The sequence below is a fragment of the Bradysia coprophila genome, chromosome II (assembly GCF_014529535.1).
Source record: "Bradysia coprophila strain Holo2 chromosome II, BU_Bcop_v1, whole genome shotgun sequence".
Classification (NCBI taxonomy): domain Eukaryota; kingdom Metazoa; phylum Arthropoda; class Insecta; order Diptera; family Sciaridae; genus Bradysia; species Bradysia coprophila.
In genome coordinates, this window is record NC_050735.1 from 10,865,564 (window position 1) to 10,880,173 (window position 14,610).

Sequence of the window (14,610 nt, forward strand, 5' to 3'; positions counted from 1 at the left end):
TCACTTGTCGACCATACCTGTTAGTCCCGTGGTACCACTTATGGTATTGTAACAGCAACTCCAAAAGTAACAAAAATTCCAAGTTCACGGTTTTCATGATTCATAAATTTATTTCGAAATCGTAGACCCCACCGACCCTCGCGCAACACCAATTCAGTCACAATTCACACAACTTAATCTATTTATGCTTCGTGATAGTCGTACTTTGATTTTGCTTACTTCCACTCAACACAATATACGGACTGTGCGTCTCCTTTTGTTTGTGCTGCAGCATGGTCAACGTGCCCAGTGGAGTGTCGGTACTGCTCATTTTCATCATCAGACCATCTTGTTCGTTTTTCTTCAAACGTTTTTCGATTTTATTTTTACCGGGTCCTTTGCCATGGAATTTGTGGGACAGATAACGGAACGCTTCCTTTTCGTTCAACAAACGGCCATTATCGTCGATATATTCCAGCTTAACATTCGGTCGATAGCTGTCTTTCTCTCTGAATTCGCTGATTGGACCGGCGTGGTAGCGATCTCGTCGCTGGAACTTATCGTCGTCTCTGCAATGAAAATTAAATTTATTTTTAATGAATAATTAACCGAGAGAACGCTTTATGAAACTCACGCATACGCTTTATCCTCAATTGAGTAATTCTTTGCCTGCAAATGAGCCATCCGCGTGTTACTGGGACGATTTGTTTCTTCCCTTTCCAAATAACCTTTCGACAAAGCCAGTTTCAAAGCGGCACCCATTCCGGAGCCCACATCTGGTTCTTCGTCTAAAATAGCCACTTCAGTCATTTCATTCGATTTGTCCTCCACTACTGCCTCCAATTCCGGATTGACCGAATTCCATGTTCCACCGATGTCTCGCTTTTCTTCAGCGGCCTCATCTGGCTCAAAAGTTTCTTGTTCGAAGTCCATCATATCGTTGGCATCCTCGTCACGATTACCAGACATTCCGTACGTGGGTATGTCGCCGAGCGTTCGACAAAATTCGGCAGTTGCATTCATACAAATATTATTGTCTTTAAATTCCGCGTCACCATTCTCTTCATCGGATTCTGCTTCCATTTTCACCGACTGATCGGTCTCCTCTGGCAACAATGTCTTCGTGATCAACGATTCCTTCTGTTTGATTCGACGTGCCTTGGATAGAATTTTCTCCAGTTCATTGTCTTCCTCTTCTACTTTGATATCCTTGAAGTCTGTATCGTTCACATCGTCATTGTCAACGGACTCGTTGTGAACACGAAGCCGTTTTCCGTAATCCTTGGACGACTCACTGGATCCACCAAGAGGTAGCAGATCTTCAGCCTTTAAATGTTGCCGCAGCTTCTTGACTTTCTTTTTCGGTTTCTTGAATCTGAAAATGGAATTTTTATTTGGTTTGGAACGAAATGGAAATGGTCGTCTTATCTTACTTGGCAATTTCGTCGTCAGTATAAACATCGGAGGCTAATTTCAATGACGTATCATCCAACGATTCCAATCTCTTTCCGGCTAATTTGGTTTTGATCTAGCAAAGATAATGGTTAGCGACAGAGTGTCAAGGAATTAATGACAAATGCTTACCTCCAACAATCGTCGTTTCTGAGCCTGAACATCTGCCAGATTTTCGCCGATGGAAAAAGAACTTGATTGTACACCATCGATTTCCTCATCATATTTACCCAAAACGTTCCGGTTGATCTGTTCACCAAATTGGTCGAATTGTTCCTCGTACACATCGTACCCATATTTGTTAGGGTTCTTTTTCTTGACCTCGGTATTCTGAAAATTTAATGGTCACAAATTGATTCATCTATTCAAACTCGTCGTTCTGTTCGCCTCTTACCTTCTTATATCTTTCATCGTCCACCATATTCACATTTATCAATTCATCCTCATCTTCCGCCAAAACTTCGTGATCTTTCAGCGTTAAAATGATCGTTTTACCTTCGCCGAACGAATCCAAGCCGTGCCCGACCTTCAAACCCTTCAAACTCTTCTCTCCATAATTGTTACGGTTCGCCTTTCTCACATCCGGCTTGGTGAATTCAGCGTCCATTTCTTCCAACATTTGAGCTCGCTTCTGAGCCTCAACTTTGGACTTCTCTTTCTCACGACTGTGTTCGATCCACGCATTTATGTCATCAAAATCGTCGGATTCGCCCAATCCCTTGACACTTTTCAGCTTGCTGTCGATTTGACGTTTTTCTTTCTTCTGGCGAAATTTCTCTCTCAATCTGAAATTATTGGAAACGTTAGTGATGTAGTTAAAAAGCGGAGTCTAGATGAAGGTCTCACTTTTCAGCCTGCAATTTTTCAGCAATATTGTCAGCTGGCTTGTGAAGAAACTCGCCCCACTCATCTTTATGCATCTTAAGTCCATCGGCACTTTTCCTGGGCTCTTGATTCGATGGCTGAGAATCTACTTCCAACGGCTTAAGGCCTAACTTTGCACGCAGCTTGTTGGTTTCAGATATTGACAACACATCACCTGCACCGCCTTCGGGAATCGGTGACGGCGATCTCGCTGGCCTTGAAATAATTGGAGCTGGTGGCGGTCTGCTGGAAATTGATGGTGCTGGCGGTGGTTTCGATGAAATGATCGGAGCTGGAGGTGGATCAATGACTTCCACAACATCAGAACCTAAATTAGACGAAAAATTAAAGTTCAGTTTGTACGTGACGAGTGTTTGTTGTTGTAATATATTTACTGTCGCTGTGATAGTCATCTCGATTCGATCCCCGTGCCGATCGACTGCTGCCATGCCTGGGCTCATGTCTCCTTGTTTTGTCAGATTTATGCTTCTTATGACGATCTTTTCGGTCTTTCTCCCGTTCTCGTTCCGATCGGCTACTACCTGTTGACATTAAAGATACGAAACGGTTGTGCTTTAATTGCATACAAAACGAACAACACGAGAGTTTTCTCTTGGGAAATGTCATGCGCACATTCATGCTGTGCGTGCATATCCTGAATGCAATACATTTTTAATGAATTCATCATATCTCTACTCTGACCAAGGACATTGGTACGCCTACATAAACCTTGTGGGTGTTTGATAGATTGACAAAAATTTCGGAAATATTTGAACGGTTCTCGGTGACATTCCTTTTAGAAATATAGATAAGGAACGGAATGAACATTCCAACCATGGATGCACATCAGCGAAATTACCCTCCACGCTACGAATTCTATGACGAAACTAGTTTTACTATTGTTAATCAGCCGAGCTGCTCTAGTAATTTTATTTTAAATCTTTGCTGAACGATGAAACATTTTTTTCTTTTGGTATTACAAGGTCGCCCAAACCAAACTTCGGTTAACAGAAACTATCCCAGAGAGCTAGAGATACTGAACAACCTGACCACAATTGTGATCGAAGACGTAACGCTGTTCTGCACCTGCCAAGAATACAAAACGTACGCAATTTCCTACCAAGGAACAAAGGTATACAGAGTTCTGCTACAAAAATGTGTGCGAACCGAAAAATCACCCTTTTCTCAAAGATATTTACAGTACGCGAAAACACCGACTGTTGCACTTATTGTTGCACCGGTAATCGATACAGCACATCGCTTAACTTTATTCTGTACGATCTGCACGAAAATGGAATAATGTCCGTGTTTAATACATCGGGACATTTCGGTAACTATGTTCAAGTAAAAATTGCTGGCCAAATAGTTGGCTCGATACAGAGAACGTCGGCCTTATTATGTAGGCCAAAGTTTTTGATTCGGAATGCAAACGGTGAGGTAATATTCAAAATCAAAAGAGTGGTGTGTTTACCTCTGTGCTTCTGGTCAGAGATTGATTTTTTTGTAAGCTACTGACTCTATGTTGTGACCATCAAACTGAATGCATTTTTTTTTCACCGGGATATAGGTCTACAACATGGATGACGAAGAAGTCGGAAAAATAACGAGACATTGGACTGGCTGTTGTAATGTGTCGTCTGACACATTTAGTATAAAATTTCCAAGAGATGCCGACGTTCTCACGAAAGCCCTGTTGATTGGTGCATGCTTATGCGTTGTGAGTAGAATGGAACTTTAATTCTAATTGAAAATTTCGGTTAATTCGAACGATTAAATGTAGGATTTTACGAGCTTTGAAACGGAAGAAGGCACTCTAGTTTAATTTAATCGCAACGGGCTGAGTAAATTGGAACATATCTTTGCTGGCCTGCTTCCCGAATGAATGTCATTATTTTGTGTGGATTTTCATCAAGAAATGTTGAAATTCGTCAATCAAATCATCTGAATGTTGTGGTGAATTAAATGTATATAAATGTCGAACAAAAACCTCAAATAATTCTTATTTTATTAACCATCGTCGAGGTGCGAGGATGTGTCGATTCGATCAAAATTCGATTAATTTGTCCTGGAATCCAGGAACCAGAGCAAAGACGCTACAAAAGATTTTGAACTAAATTTACCTCTGATTGCTTCGGCAGTGTCTCGGTCTCGTGGATCCGGAGATCGATCCCTCTTTCTGGATTCTTTTTTATGCTTTTTTGTAGAAGCCATGATAATTAATCTTTTCACTGAATTTAGGAGATAGGACCTTTTTACAATAACAAACTTGTGTGTTGTGTTTAGCTAAATGATTCTGTCACTGCTGTGCACTGTCATAACCGCACAATGTTGTTTTAAAACGTTTGACATTTTCTGGAGCACGTTCATTTAAATTTTTTCTGATGACTGCGTTCACATACCAATAGAGTGTTATGATGAACACGGTTCTGAAAGAACCAGGTTAAGACAACTCTGAGTTGATCACGAATGCGGTGACACACAAATTGAGTTCAGCGGCTACGAAGTTTATATGAAAAAGACAACGTAACAAAAACAAAATTCCGAATTTTCCTAAAAAACATTTTCTTCAAGTTGATTTCACACACAATCTGTACTGAGTGCGTTTATCGATTTCGGTGTCAACCGCCCTCGTGGGTGTCTTAACCTGTTCTTTCAGAACCTTGATGATGAAAGAGAAGAAGATATTTTGACAAGTATCCCAAGGCAAGTTGAAATAAACTGGTCTTCTATCCTCTCACTCTCAACGTACCTCGTTGAAAGAGAAGCAAATATTTTGACAGGTACCTCAAGTTATATTTAACTAGTCGTCGGTCTTCTCGCTCCGATCATAACACTCTATCCTCTATCCTATAACTGGTCCGAATTTTGTTTCTATCTTTCTCTCTTTCGCAAAATTTCGTATGCCGATCCAACATTAAAGATAAAAAAATAGAATACGACACTGGATATCTTCACATGCCTTCCAGAATGTTAAAAGAGAGTAGGAATGTTGACATCGAGCTCAGTTAAATTAACTGGTTTTTCCACTGTATAGTTTCAAAAGAGCGGAAAAAGACCACTTATTCAACTGTTTCAAAATTTGTATGTCCTACTAACTAGGAACAAACATGTTAATTTAACTGAGCTCGATGGGGAAATACACTCTTTTTGACATTATCCTTTAACACTATATGGGCAAATCCATGTAATTTCTTCCATCATGATGTAAGAACGGCGATTTTGAGAGTATTTCCGTTGTCCTACGGGTTTCTTATCTTCGAAAATGTTTTCGGGGATCCTCGATTCATAAACAAAAACTTTTGATCTTATTTTTCTAGCTTCTGTACGTCCTAGACGACAAATAACTATTGTGTATCTGTTTTGGACGATTGTTTTTAGGCAATTTCGTGAGTTGTACCCCGAGCGAAGTGAGGGCTACATGCAAAAGTGCCTAAACGTTATCGTCCAAAACAGATACTCAAAAAATTTTTCATGTAAGCGGTCGAAAACCAGAGAAAAATCTCAAAACTCTCTCATTTTCAGCGCCGACACGTGAAAATAACTTTTTTGATTCACCCAAAGTTCTGAAGCGCACTTACAAACTGAATTAAAAATATTTTCAACGCTTCGTCGACATCGCGATATCCCGAACCACAGCTCCTAGCATGAACACTGAATTGATAAGTGTCAAATTTAGATGCTTCAGTGATAAGAGCTGCCGCTTAGGATTGCTTGTATTGTATGTTTTAACTCATACAACGGAAGCAAGCCCTATTGGTGATTCCATCAGAATCCGAATTATTTCTATGTTCATGCTAGAAGCAGTGCTGTGTCCGAACCCATTAATTTATAAATTACATTTGGTAACAGTGAAAATGTCCTTACTACCACTAAGTGCCATCATTATCATTTGTTATCTACAGTCAAAGTGAACGCTTCTCTTGTAACTGATAAGAAACTAGCTGTGTGCTCTTATAAATTCGGGCTCGCCAGATAAGGACATTGTAAAAGAGTGTAGTGTGTGCGGTAAAACATGTGATTTTCTTTGGATAACATTTTTTTTTGTAAATAAGAATTCATCAACAGAACACTTTCTTCCACTTGGTGCCAACCCTGTATCGTTTTGTACATTTAAAGGACTGTAAACAACTTAAAAGCGACAAAATGTTGAAACTAAGTAGAGTCTTTTCGAAACACCTTTATTGCCAGAACATAGGTGCCGTCTCTGGGATTACACATCATAATCGCAGATTACATATCGGCGAAACCAACGTAATTGGAAATGCTGTTGATGTTAATTCGAAAGAGTATCAGGTGATGTTTGTAGATGAATATTTTTTAAGTGACACGGTTGCTTTCAATGCTCAATTTGTGAGCAAATTTTCTTCCATGACAAGTGAATAATCCGACAATTCTGAACAGGAAAACTTCCAACATATGTCCGCACTGGTAAACAATTTGAAAGATATCACTCAAAATGTTCTAAATGGTGGCGGGCCAGAAGCCATCAAACGGCACACATCTAGAGGCAAGTTGTTGGCTCGTGAGAGAATTGATCAGGCAAGACAGCTGTTCACAAAATTGATTCCCAAATGTTAATCAATTCTGATTGCAAATAGTTGTTGGACAAAAATTCCCCGTTCTTGGAACTGAGTCCACTGGCTGGACATGAATTATATGGAAATGAAGCAGTTGCTAGCGGTGGAATAATAACCGGTATAGGACGGGTAATGGGCACTGAGTGTGTTATTGTGGCGAACGATGCAACCGTTAAAGGCGGTACTTATTACCCGATCACAGTGAAGAAGCATCTACGAGCACAAGAAATAGCCCAAGAGAATCGACTGCCGTGCATTTATCTTGTCGATTCGGGTGGTGCCAATTTACCGCGACAAGCCGAAGTCTTCCCGGATAAGTTACATTTCGGTCGAATTTTCTACAATCAGGCCAACATGTCTGCACTGGGAATAACGCAGGTGGCGGTTGTGGTATGTGTGAAATTTTGATCGAAATGAGAAACGAAATTCATCGGAACTGTTTAGATGGGAAGCTGTACGGCTGGCGGCGCCTACGTTCCGGCAATGGCTGACGAAAGTATCATAGTCCGGAAACAGGGTACTATATTTTTGGCCGGTCCACCGCTAGTAAAAGCGGCAACTGGTGAAGTGGTAAGTTGAATTTTACCGATCCAACTAGGTTGTCAAATGAATGCAACGAAATTTATACTTTCCAGGTTTCGGCTGAAGATCTCGGTGGTGCAGATCTTCATTGTAAAACGTCTGGCGTCACGGATCATTATGGTAATTTTAGTAAATTCTCTACACTTCACTCCCTAACAATCACTTGCTTTAGCTCTGGACGATCAACATGCTCTCGAATTGGCTCGGCAAGTCATTGGAAATTTGAACCTACCATCCAATTACTCCAATAGCAATGCAATTTTAACATCTACTCCAAACATTCCTAATGCGGCTGTGAACGGAATTGAAGAACCGAAATTCGATTCGAAAGAAATCTACGGCATCGTTGGCTCCAATTTGACGAAGACATTTGATGTGCGCGAAGTAATTGGTGAGCGTTTTCATGGGCTTGTTGCATTTGCTTTTAATTACCAAATGAAACGATTCTCAAACAGCTCGATTATTCGATGGAAGTCGATTCACGGAATTCAAGAAAATGTACGGCGAAACTTTGGTCTGCGGCTATGCCAGGTGAGTAAATAGAAATTTTGAATTAGCTTATCGTCGGTATATCGTCGGCTCATTAGTCAGTTCGAGAAAATTTGCGGAAATATTTTCCGTGTTGAACAAAACAAAGGTGTGCCGTGCCGTCCATAATTAACATATCTGATTATTATCGTTAAGAATTCGGAATTAGGTGACGTCAAACACATTCAGCGATAAAAAGTAGTTCAACCGAGTGACAAAATGCGATAACAATTTCTTAATTGAATTCCAGACTGTACGGTAATTTGGTCGGAGTAATTGGTAACAATGGTGTTCTGTTTTCTGAAAGTGCTCTGAAAGGCGCCCATTTCATTCAACTATGTGCACAGCGAAACATTCCGTTAATTTTCCTTCAAAACATTACCGGTAACTTTTCCAAGAGAAATTTGTTCAAGGACCCAATTCACGTTGTTCTCCTTTGTTTCAGGTTTCATGGTAGGAAGTCATGCGGAACGGAACGGAATAGCTAAGAACGGTAAAGTCATGCCAATGTTATTTCATGCGAACATCTGAATTTTTGTCTATTTAAAAACTCCAGGCGCTAAAATGGTCACGGCGGTTGCGTGTGCCAACGTTCCGAAATTAACCGTTTTGATCGGTGGTTCGTACGGTGCTGGCAATTACGGCATGTGCGGACGAGCCTATTCACCCCGATTTTTGTACATGTGGCCGAATTCCAAAATTTCCGTTATGGGCGGTCCGCAAGCGGCCGGAGTCTTGGCTCAGATCACCGAAGAGCAATTCAAGCGATCGGGCAAAGAGTTTACGCAGGAGCTGTCCGATAAAATCACGAAACCGATTGTCGATCAGTTCGACAAAGAGGGGTCGGCGTATTACAGTACGGCTAGACTGTGGGATGACGGTATTTGCACATTCTGTTCTGCATTGCTTAGAACATTGTAATGATGAAAATTTGTCGGATTTCCGTAGGTATCATTGATCCAGCGGACACACGAAAAGTTCTGGGATTGAGCTTAACCGCCGCCATGCACAACGTTGGAAATGGTACGAAATTCGGCATTTTCCGAATGTAATGACTTCCGGTTTGTGTCGACCATTCCGAATGATGTGCATTTATGACACGAATATTTTTAAAATATTGACCAGGACCTGCATTTATAATTATAGTTCGTAATCAATTGTTAAAACGAAATTTTTACATTGAGAATGTATTTTCATATGGAATTTTATTAAAACGTTCAACTACGGAAGAATGGATGCATTAATTGAAGTGACAGTTTACCGGTAACCCGCACTATAAAACTGACTTCCCAATCCATACATTTCCCGTGCGTTTTTCGGCGAATGCTTGATTTCTCGATACTCAAATTTTTTGAAAAAATTTCCCGATAACTAGGCTATCACGATACCGCACTCTTTCCATGCCCATCAACCATCGGTATGTAATGTATTCAAAATAAAATCTACAATGGTATTAAGCCAGTCGGGGCCCGACGTGAAGAAAGTGGACTTGTTGATTGTTGTTGAGCGTTAACGAAGAGATATTTCGGCTCAGTTAAACGTAACTGACCTTAAGGGTGAAATGAGAGAAAAATACATACAAAATTTGTGTTTCGAAAATTCTAACTCTAAATTTCGATTATTTAACATTGTCCTCAAGGCCAGTTAAATTTAACTGATCTTTGCTCTCCGTTAACAACCTATTATAATGCTTGATTTCCACTTACCAGAAACGTACTACGAGTGAGAAACAAAATTGAATTTTTTAGTGTTTTTTGACAGCTAGCTCTCTCACGTAGTTTTCGTTGAGTGATAACCACACTTAGTCTTGATTTCCACTTACGAAAAAAACACTCCGTTTTCTCTCCGTTTACTCTTTAAACAAATGAAAAGAGTCGTGGTTTAGCAAAACGGAGGCAAAACAGAGTGTTTTTTTGTAAGTGGAAATCAAGCTTTAAGAGTCGTTCACAAATGACGGTTTGAATTATGACGACGTATGCAAAAACCGCCAAAAAAGCTCAAAATTCCATTTTGTAAATTAACCTCCGTCACACCCCTCCCCCAATTGAGTGACGTCATTAGAGAACAACAACGACTAACTTCCCAAAGTAATTAAAAAAAACTTGGGTGAACTCTACATCATCGATTCAATTCAATCTAAAAAAAAAAATTAAAAAAAATAATCGACCGAGACAGGATTCGAACCTGCAATCTTCGGATTCGAAGTCCGACGCCTTATCCGTTAGGCCACACGGTCATACTATTCGGCACGTTATGAAAGAACCTGCTGAATTTATGTATTGTTTCTAACCGAACCACTGATTGTGTAACTCTTCTAATTTACTTAACTAATCCGGAGTACTACATGTACTACAACCATTTTATTGATCTTGACCTCTTCGTCCATATTTTGTTCAGCTAGTTCACTTACTAAGTCTCTCAATTCGCTAAGAAGTTGTTGTAACTCTTCTACCTATCTAGCTTGTCTTTCAGTTTTTAATAAAAAGTCAATGGCAAATGACATGGCTAACAGCTTGGCTTTTTGTGAAACGATAATATTCGTCGTTAAGCGGTTTTGCAAACTTCTATGTCACGAAATTTCTAAATTTACGTACGTAATGGGTCAGAAATCTTGCAATTGTTTTCCGAACAATTTTAGTGTTCCCACTTACAAACTGACATAAAATTGGTCTCCAATTTTTTAATTATACCGATACCGAAACAAGAAAATGTTCCACTAAAATTGCAAAATACGAAACGTAGCATTGATAGACTGCTACGTGAGATTTCTGACCCATGACGTACGCCATGCGGACTACTCATGTGAAATGGGTAGAATGAAATGACATCACACCTAAGCAAGTTATAATTCCACAACAGTGTTAGACCTGTAGCTAAGGAAACACGTTTTCTTGTCGTCTGTGAGCAATTCTGATTTTTTCTTTGCCGAAAATAAATTGTTACAATCGTAGGAGCGCTCTGTAGCTGCATTGACAGACTCTCACTTCCAAATGGATTCCACGAAATTCGTTTCATTCTCACGGCCTAGCGATAGCTGAAATCTGTTGGCTTTTGCTCTGGAACATGTCTCAACGAATAAAAGAAATTGAACACAGATTCGGGGTTTTATTTGCCGTTTATTTGTTCGGTACAAAATTAAACAGTCTAGACTCTGAACACTTTTTTTTTAAATTGAAACGCGCTGCGGTCACAACGTATACTCGCAACAATTTCATTTTAACAATTTGCACAACCAAACGAATTAAATTCCTTGTTTTATCAACTAAATTGCAATTCGACTAAGTCCACCGCTGTTATAGTTCGTCTCGGTTGTAATCGTCTTCGTCGGCATCATCTTCATCACAGTATTTGGCCGTCTTCGTGCAGACAATGTGATCAATGTTGTCGGCTTGAACTTCTTTCATGAATTCCTTCAGGATTGCCTCTTCGTGATCCTCCAGGATTTCCAGACACTGTTGAAGTAGGTGGCTATGAGTATTGGGAAATGGAAAACGAATGGAGCTGAAAGCTCGGCAGAAAGTTAAGCCCGATAAGATTGGGGAATTTTAAGACAATTCGTGTATTTGATGGGAATTTAGTGATTGCAGGTCTGGACACGAAAATTGAAATGACTGACAGAGCATGCGTCTTAGTATCTTTGACCGAAAGTCAACAGCATGTCTCATAGTGCGAGGAGAGGGAGTACTACAAAGTCACTACGATGCATGTAGTGAAAGCTTAGGTAAAGTACGGATAGCTTTCATGATCTTTAGATGGTTTGTTAGGGCAACAGTACTCAACATACTTCGAGAAGTCGTTCAAACTATCGGAGATAAAAACAGAAAAAATTCGTTTCGGTTAGCTTGCCCATAGGGAATGGGTGCGTTGACCTTTTGGCTGCGAAAATCTAGCCGTAGGATTTAAATGAGTGATTCGGTAAAGAAGTATGAATTTGCGAATTTCAGATCGACGGAGAGACAATGTGGAGCAATTGCTTTCTCAGGTAAAATATTTGAACTAAAGAAATACTTACAAAATGTTCCAAACTTTTGTTCAAGTCACCGTCTTGTACAAAGTCCACAGAGCCCATCAACGGATTCATTTTTCCATCGTCCGTTACCATCTTTAATACCAATAGTTTCCTGGTTACCTTGTCACGAGCCTTAGCATAATCATCCATTTTTTTACCTGCAACATGACACAACAATCAATATCCCACAGTCATGGGCATCCAACCGTCTTGGGCCTTACATATCGTGTCCATGAGTTCCGTCAAATACGTTTCGGATCTGGAATATTGAACCGATTTGACTTCAGAGAACCCGTCCGAATCCATGCGAAAGCCGCTCACTTCGACCTTCTTCCTGGGATCGACTTTTTTGATGGCATTTTTCATTTCCAATATTGTGGCCTCGCACACTGAAAAGGATGCGGTGGGAGCGGATTTTAGTTCTCTTCAAATGTGTTTGTATAATGAACGTGACAAGGCCTTACCCAAACACTTTACATTCCGTGACAAAATTTTCGGATCGGTGGCATATTCCTTTGTCGGTGAATCGAAGTCGCCATGGTCTACGTAACCATCATCGGCATCACCGTCTTCAGCCCCATAATCATCATCATCATCATTACACCGCACCACCAACAACAAACTCATCAAAATACACAAATGACAGATCGCAGACCAATTCATTTTGTGATTGTTCCTGGTGAATCCCGCGAAAATCAGAATGTGAAATTTAATGGACAACCTAAAAACACGGTCGACTGCAATTTGTTATCACAATGTTTAGTCGGACACCTATTTATATTTTCCAGAAAACACGTTTCTCACCTATGATTGGCTGGTTTTGGTTGTGTTTTTTAAGCCATGTAAGTATGCCAACTCATATGTTTCAGTGTGTTATCGCCGATAATTCTATATAATGTATACCAGCAGTGCTATTGGATCGAAATTGTATGACATTGAGTGGAGTGGCGATGTGTATACATAATTTAGCGTAAATTCGACTAAAATCTCATCTCGTGAATCATTCTGTAGTTTTAACACGTTCTGGTCGAGCGATTATTCTTACAACATTTTTGTTAATCGACAGTACTCATCCTATCAAAAATGCAAAGAAGTAATTTAATATGGTGGCTCTGCGCATACAATCAACGTTGTCACTGTGTCTCTCGCGCCATTTTTAAAGAAACCCTGTTTGAAGGTGCAATCTGTACAATTTAAATGAAAGGGCGAACGTATTTCGTTTCGGATGCTATTAAACTATTGATGCTTTCCCGAATGAAAATGGAAATAATCGAGAACGTAAAGTTATCGGTCGAGAAAAGGTCATTTAAACTCGTTAATTTTTCCATGAAATAATGAACTTCGATTTTATACTCGGCAATGCATGGCTAAAATTCTGAAATTTGTTTAAAAAGAGGAGAAAATAGGAAATTCCAACACGACCCGAGTAAAAATAAAAGTCTCAAAGGTTCGAAAACTGACGTCTCACGTCTCACAATACAAAGGATTTGAGACCGTGAGACGTCTCTTTGCGAACCTTCGAGACTTTTATTTTTAGTTGGGGAGCGATGTTTTTCTCCACGAAACGAAAACATCGATTCGCCAAACCATTTTCGAAAACATAAACAAAGTGACAGTTCGAATGAGAAAAGTTCTATTTTCTCCACACGGTAGAGAGGGCTGCAGTTTTCTAACTAGAAATATAATTGGACCAGTCGCCAAGAAAACACAATTTTCTCACAATGATCAAATCAAGTACAGAGCCTATAGATACTATGATTTACTTGCGTTTCACCAAATATTTTTGCTGTCTCACAACAGTTGGCCTGACTTTCTATGTCATTTCTTATTTTTAACGAAGGGAGATGACATTTGGAGGCTTTTTGACGTTTAACTTACGAATGTCAATGCTCGAACCCAATAAAATGGCGCCTCACAATGAATCATCATCATCACAGATGCGCGAATGACACCGACTTTTCACCTTAGAAATATCTCTTCGTCATAGCAAAATTTGGTTGGCCTGTAGAGACGCCACAATTTTTTGCAGAACTTCATTCTTTGACCTCTCTATTTTATTGTAAAATGTCATCGCTGTGAAGTTGGTTTACAAAAAATAGAGTGCTGACATTAGTAATTTTATGGCGAAATGTACTATAAACATGTAACAGAATTATACAAAATTACATTTGAGCACTGCTCGTGCTACACATAAGTTCGATGCCATTGACATCTTTTTTAAAATGGTTGACTACGATTTACTTGTATTTCACAAAAATATTTTCGCTTTCTCACAACAGATGGCCCGACTTTCTATTCCATTTTTTGCTGTCAACGAAGGGATGAGATGGCGTTTGTATCGAACTTTCGTGCCACCGCACATCTGATTCGGTTATATATGGCATTACTTCCTCACTATATTTAGCTTGGTCTGTTCTAAGTGCAACATCGAAATGTCAAACGTCATCCACACAGAAAATATATACAAAATGTTGATAAAATTTACGGAAAGCGTTGAGGTTATGGCTCTGTAGACGACGCTTGACATTAAATTGCACTTTGCACTTGGAACAGATCTCCTGCATGATTTAACATCCATTCAACGGCTATTTTTAATTTCGTTTTTAATAAGAATCGAAT

At 39.7% G+C, this 14,610-nt stretch overlaps 4 protein-coding genes and 1 non-coding gene across 8 annotated transcripts; 2 read left to right on the forward strand and 3 right to left on the reverse strand.

Annotated features, from left to right (window-relative positions):
• Nucleotides 1-99: 99 nt before the first annotated feature.
• On the reverse strand, nucleotides 100-4,624 carry LOC119072549 (U4/U6.U5 tri-snRNP-associated protein 1). The gene is made up of 8 exons (XM_037177787.1): nucleotides 4,416-4,624; nucleotides 2,691-2,837; nucleotides 2,278-2,623; nucleotides 1,826-2,216; nucleotides 1,564-1,761; nucleotides 1,413-1,507; nucleotides 614-1,354; nucleotides 100-548 (listed from the first exon to the last, which is right to left on the reverse strand). Exons 1-8 carry the CDS (start codon nucleotides 4,504-4,506, stop codon nucleotides 179-181), a joined length of 2,379 nt encoding a protein of 792 aa, XP_037033682.1. The 5' UTR covers nucleotides 4,507-4,624; the 3' UTR covers nucleotides 100-178.
• Nucleotides 2,846-4,284, forward strand: LOC119072575 (phospholipid scramblase 2-like). The gene is made up of 5 exons (XM_037177826.1): nucleotides 2,846-3,218; nucleotides 3,279-3,427; nucleotides 3,487-3,798; nucleotides 3,863-4,012; nucleotides 4,076-4,284. Exons 1-5 carry the CDS (start codon nucleotides 3,116-3,118, stop codon nucleotides 4,115-4,117), a joined length of 756 nt encoding a protein of 251 aa, XP_037033721.1. The 5' UTR covers nucleotides 2,846-3,115; the 3' UTR covers nucleotides 4,118-4,284.
• Nucleotides 4,625-6,217: 1,593 nt separating the features above from the next.
• LOC119072557 (probable methylcrotonoyl-CoA carboxylase beta chain, mitochondrial) lies at nucleotides 6,218-9,233 on the forward strand. 3 transcript variants are annotated; one of them, XM_037177805.1, is made up of 12 exons: nucleotides 6,218-6,300; nucleotides 6,361-6,588; nucleotides 6,697-6,834; nucleotides 6,894-7,262; nucleotides 7,317-7,442; nucleotides 7,508-7,574; nucleotides 7,627-7,845; nucleotides 7,910-7,985; nucleotides 8,233-8,366; nucleotides 8,428-8,475; nucleotides 8,539-8,862; nucleotides 8,931-9,206. In XM_037177805.1, the coding sequence occupies exons 2-12, from the start codon at nucleotides 6,439-6,441 to the stop codon at nucleotides 9,032-9,034; spliced, it is 1,755 nt and encodes a 584-aa protein (XP_037033700.1). In that variant the 5' UTR covers nucleotides 6,218-6,300; nucleotides 6,361-6,438; the 3' UTR covers nucleotides 9,035-9,206. The 3 variants fall into 3 exon arrangements, with proteins under 3 accessions (XP_037033700.1, XP_037033692.1, XP_037033709.1); XM_037177797.1 differs by having other exon boundaries at nucleotides 6,271-6,588; nucleotides 8,931-9,233; XM_037177814.1 differs by lacking the exon at nucleotides 6,218-6,300 and having other exon boundaries at nucleotides 6,505-6,634; nucleotides 6,667-6,834; nucleotides 8,931-9,233.
• A 912-nt stretch (nucleotides 9,234-10,145) lies between these two features.
• On the reverse strand, nucleotides 10,146-10,218 carry Trnar-ucg. Its single transcript has one exon. It is a non-coding gene; the product is annotated as a tRNA-Arg (tRNA).
• An 864-nt stretch (nucleotides 10,219-11,082) lies between these two features.
• Nucleotides 11,083-13,169, reverse strand: LOC119072585 (protein seele-like). Of its 2 annotated transcripts, XM_037177838.1 has the most exons (5): nucleotides 12,796-13,169; nucleotides 12,456-12,728; nucleotides 12,213-12,380; nucleotides 11,995-12,149; nucleotides 11,083-11,434 (listed from the first exon to the last, which is right to left on the reverse strand). In XM_037177838.1, the coding sequence occupies exons 2-5, from the start codon at nucleotides 12,652-12,654 to the stop codon at nucleotides 11,276-11,278; spliced, it is 681 nt and encodes a 226-aa protein (XP_037033733.1). In that variant the 5' UTR covers nucleotides 12,655-12,728; nucleotides 12,796-13,169; the 3' UTR covers nucleotides 11,083-11,275. The 2 variants fall into 2 exon arrangements, with proteins under 2 accessions (XP_037033733.1, XP_037033742.1); XM_037177847.1 differs by lacking the exon at nucleotides 12,796-13,169 and having other exon boundaries at nucleotides 12,456-12,782.
• Between the last annotated feature and the right edge of the window lie 1,441 nt (nucleotides 13,170-14,610).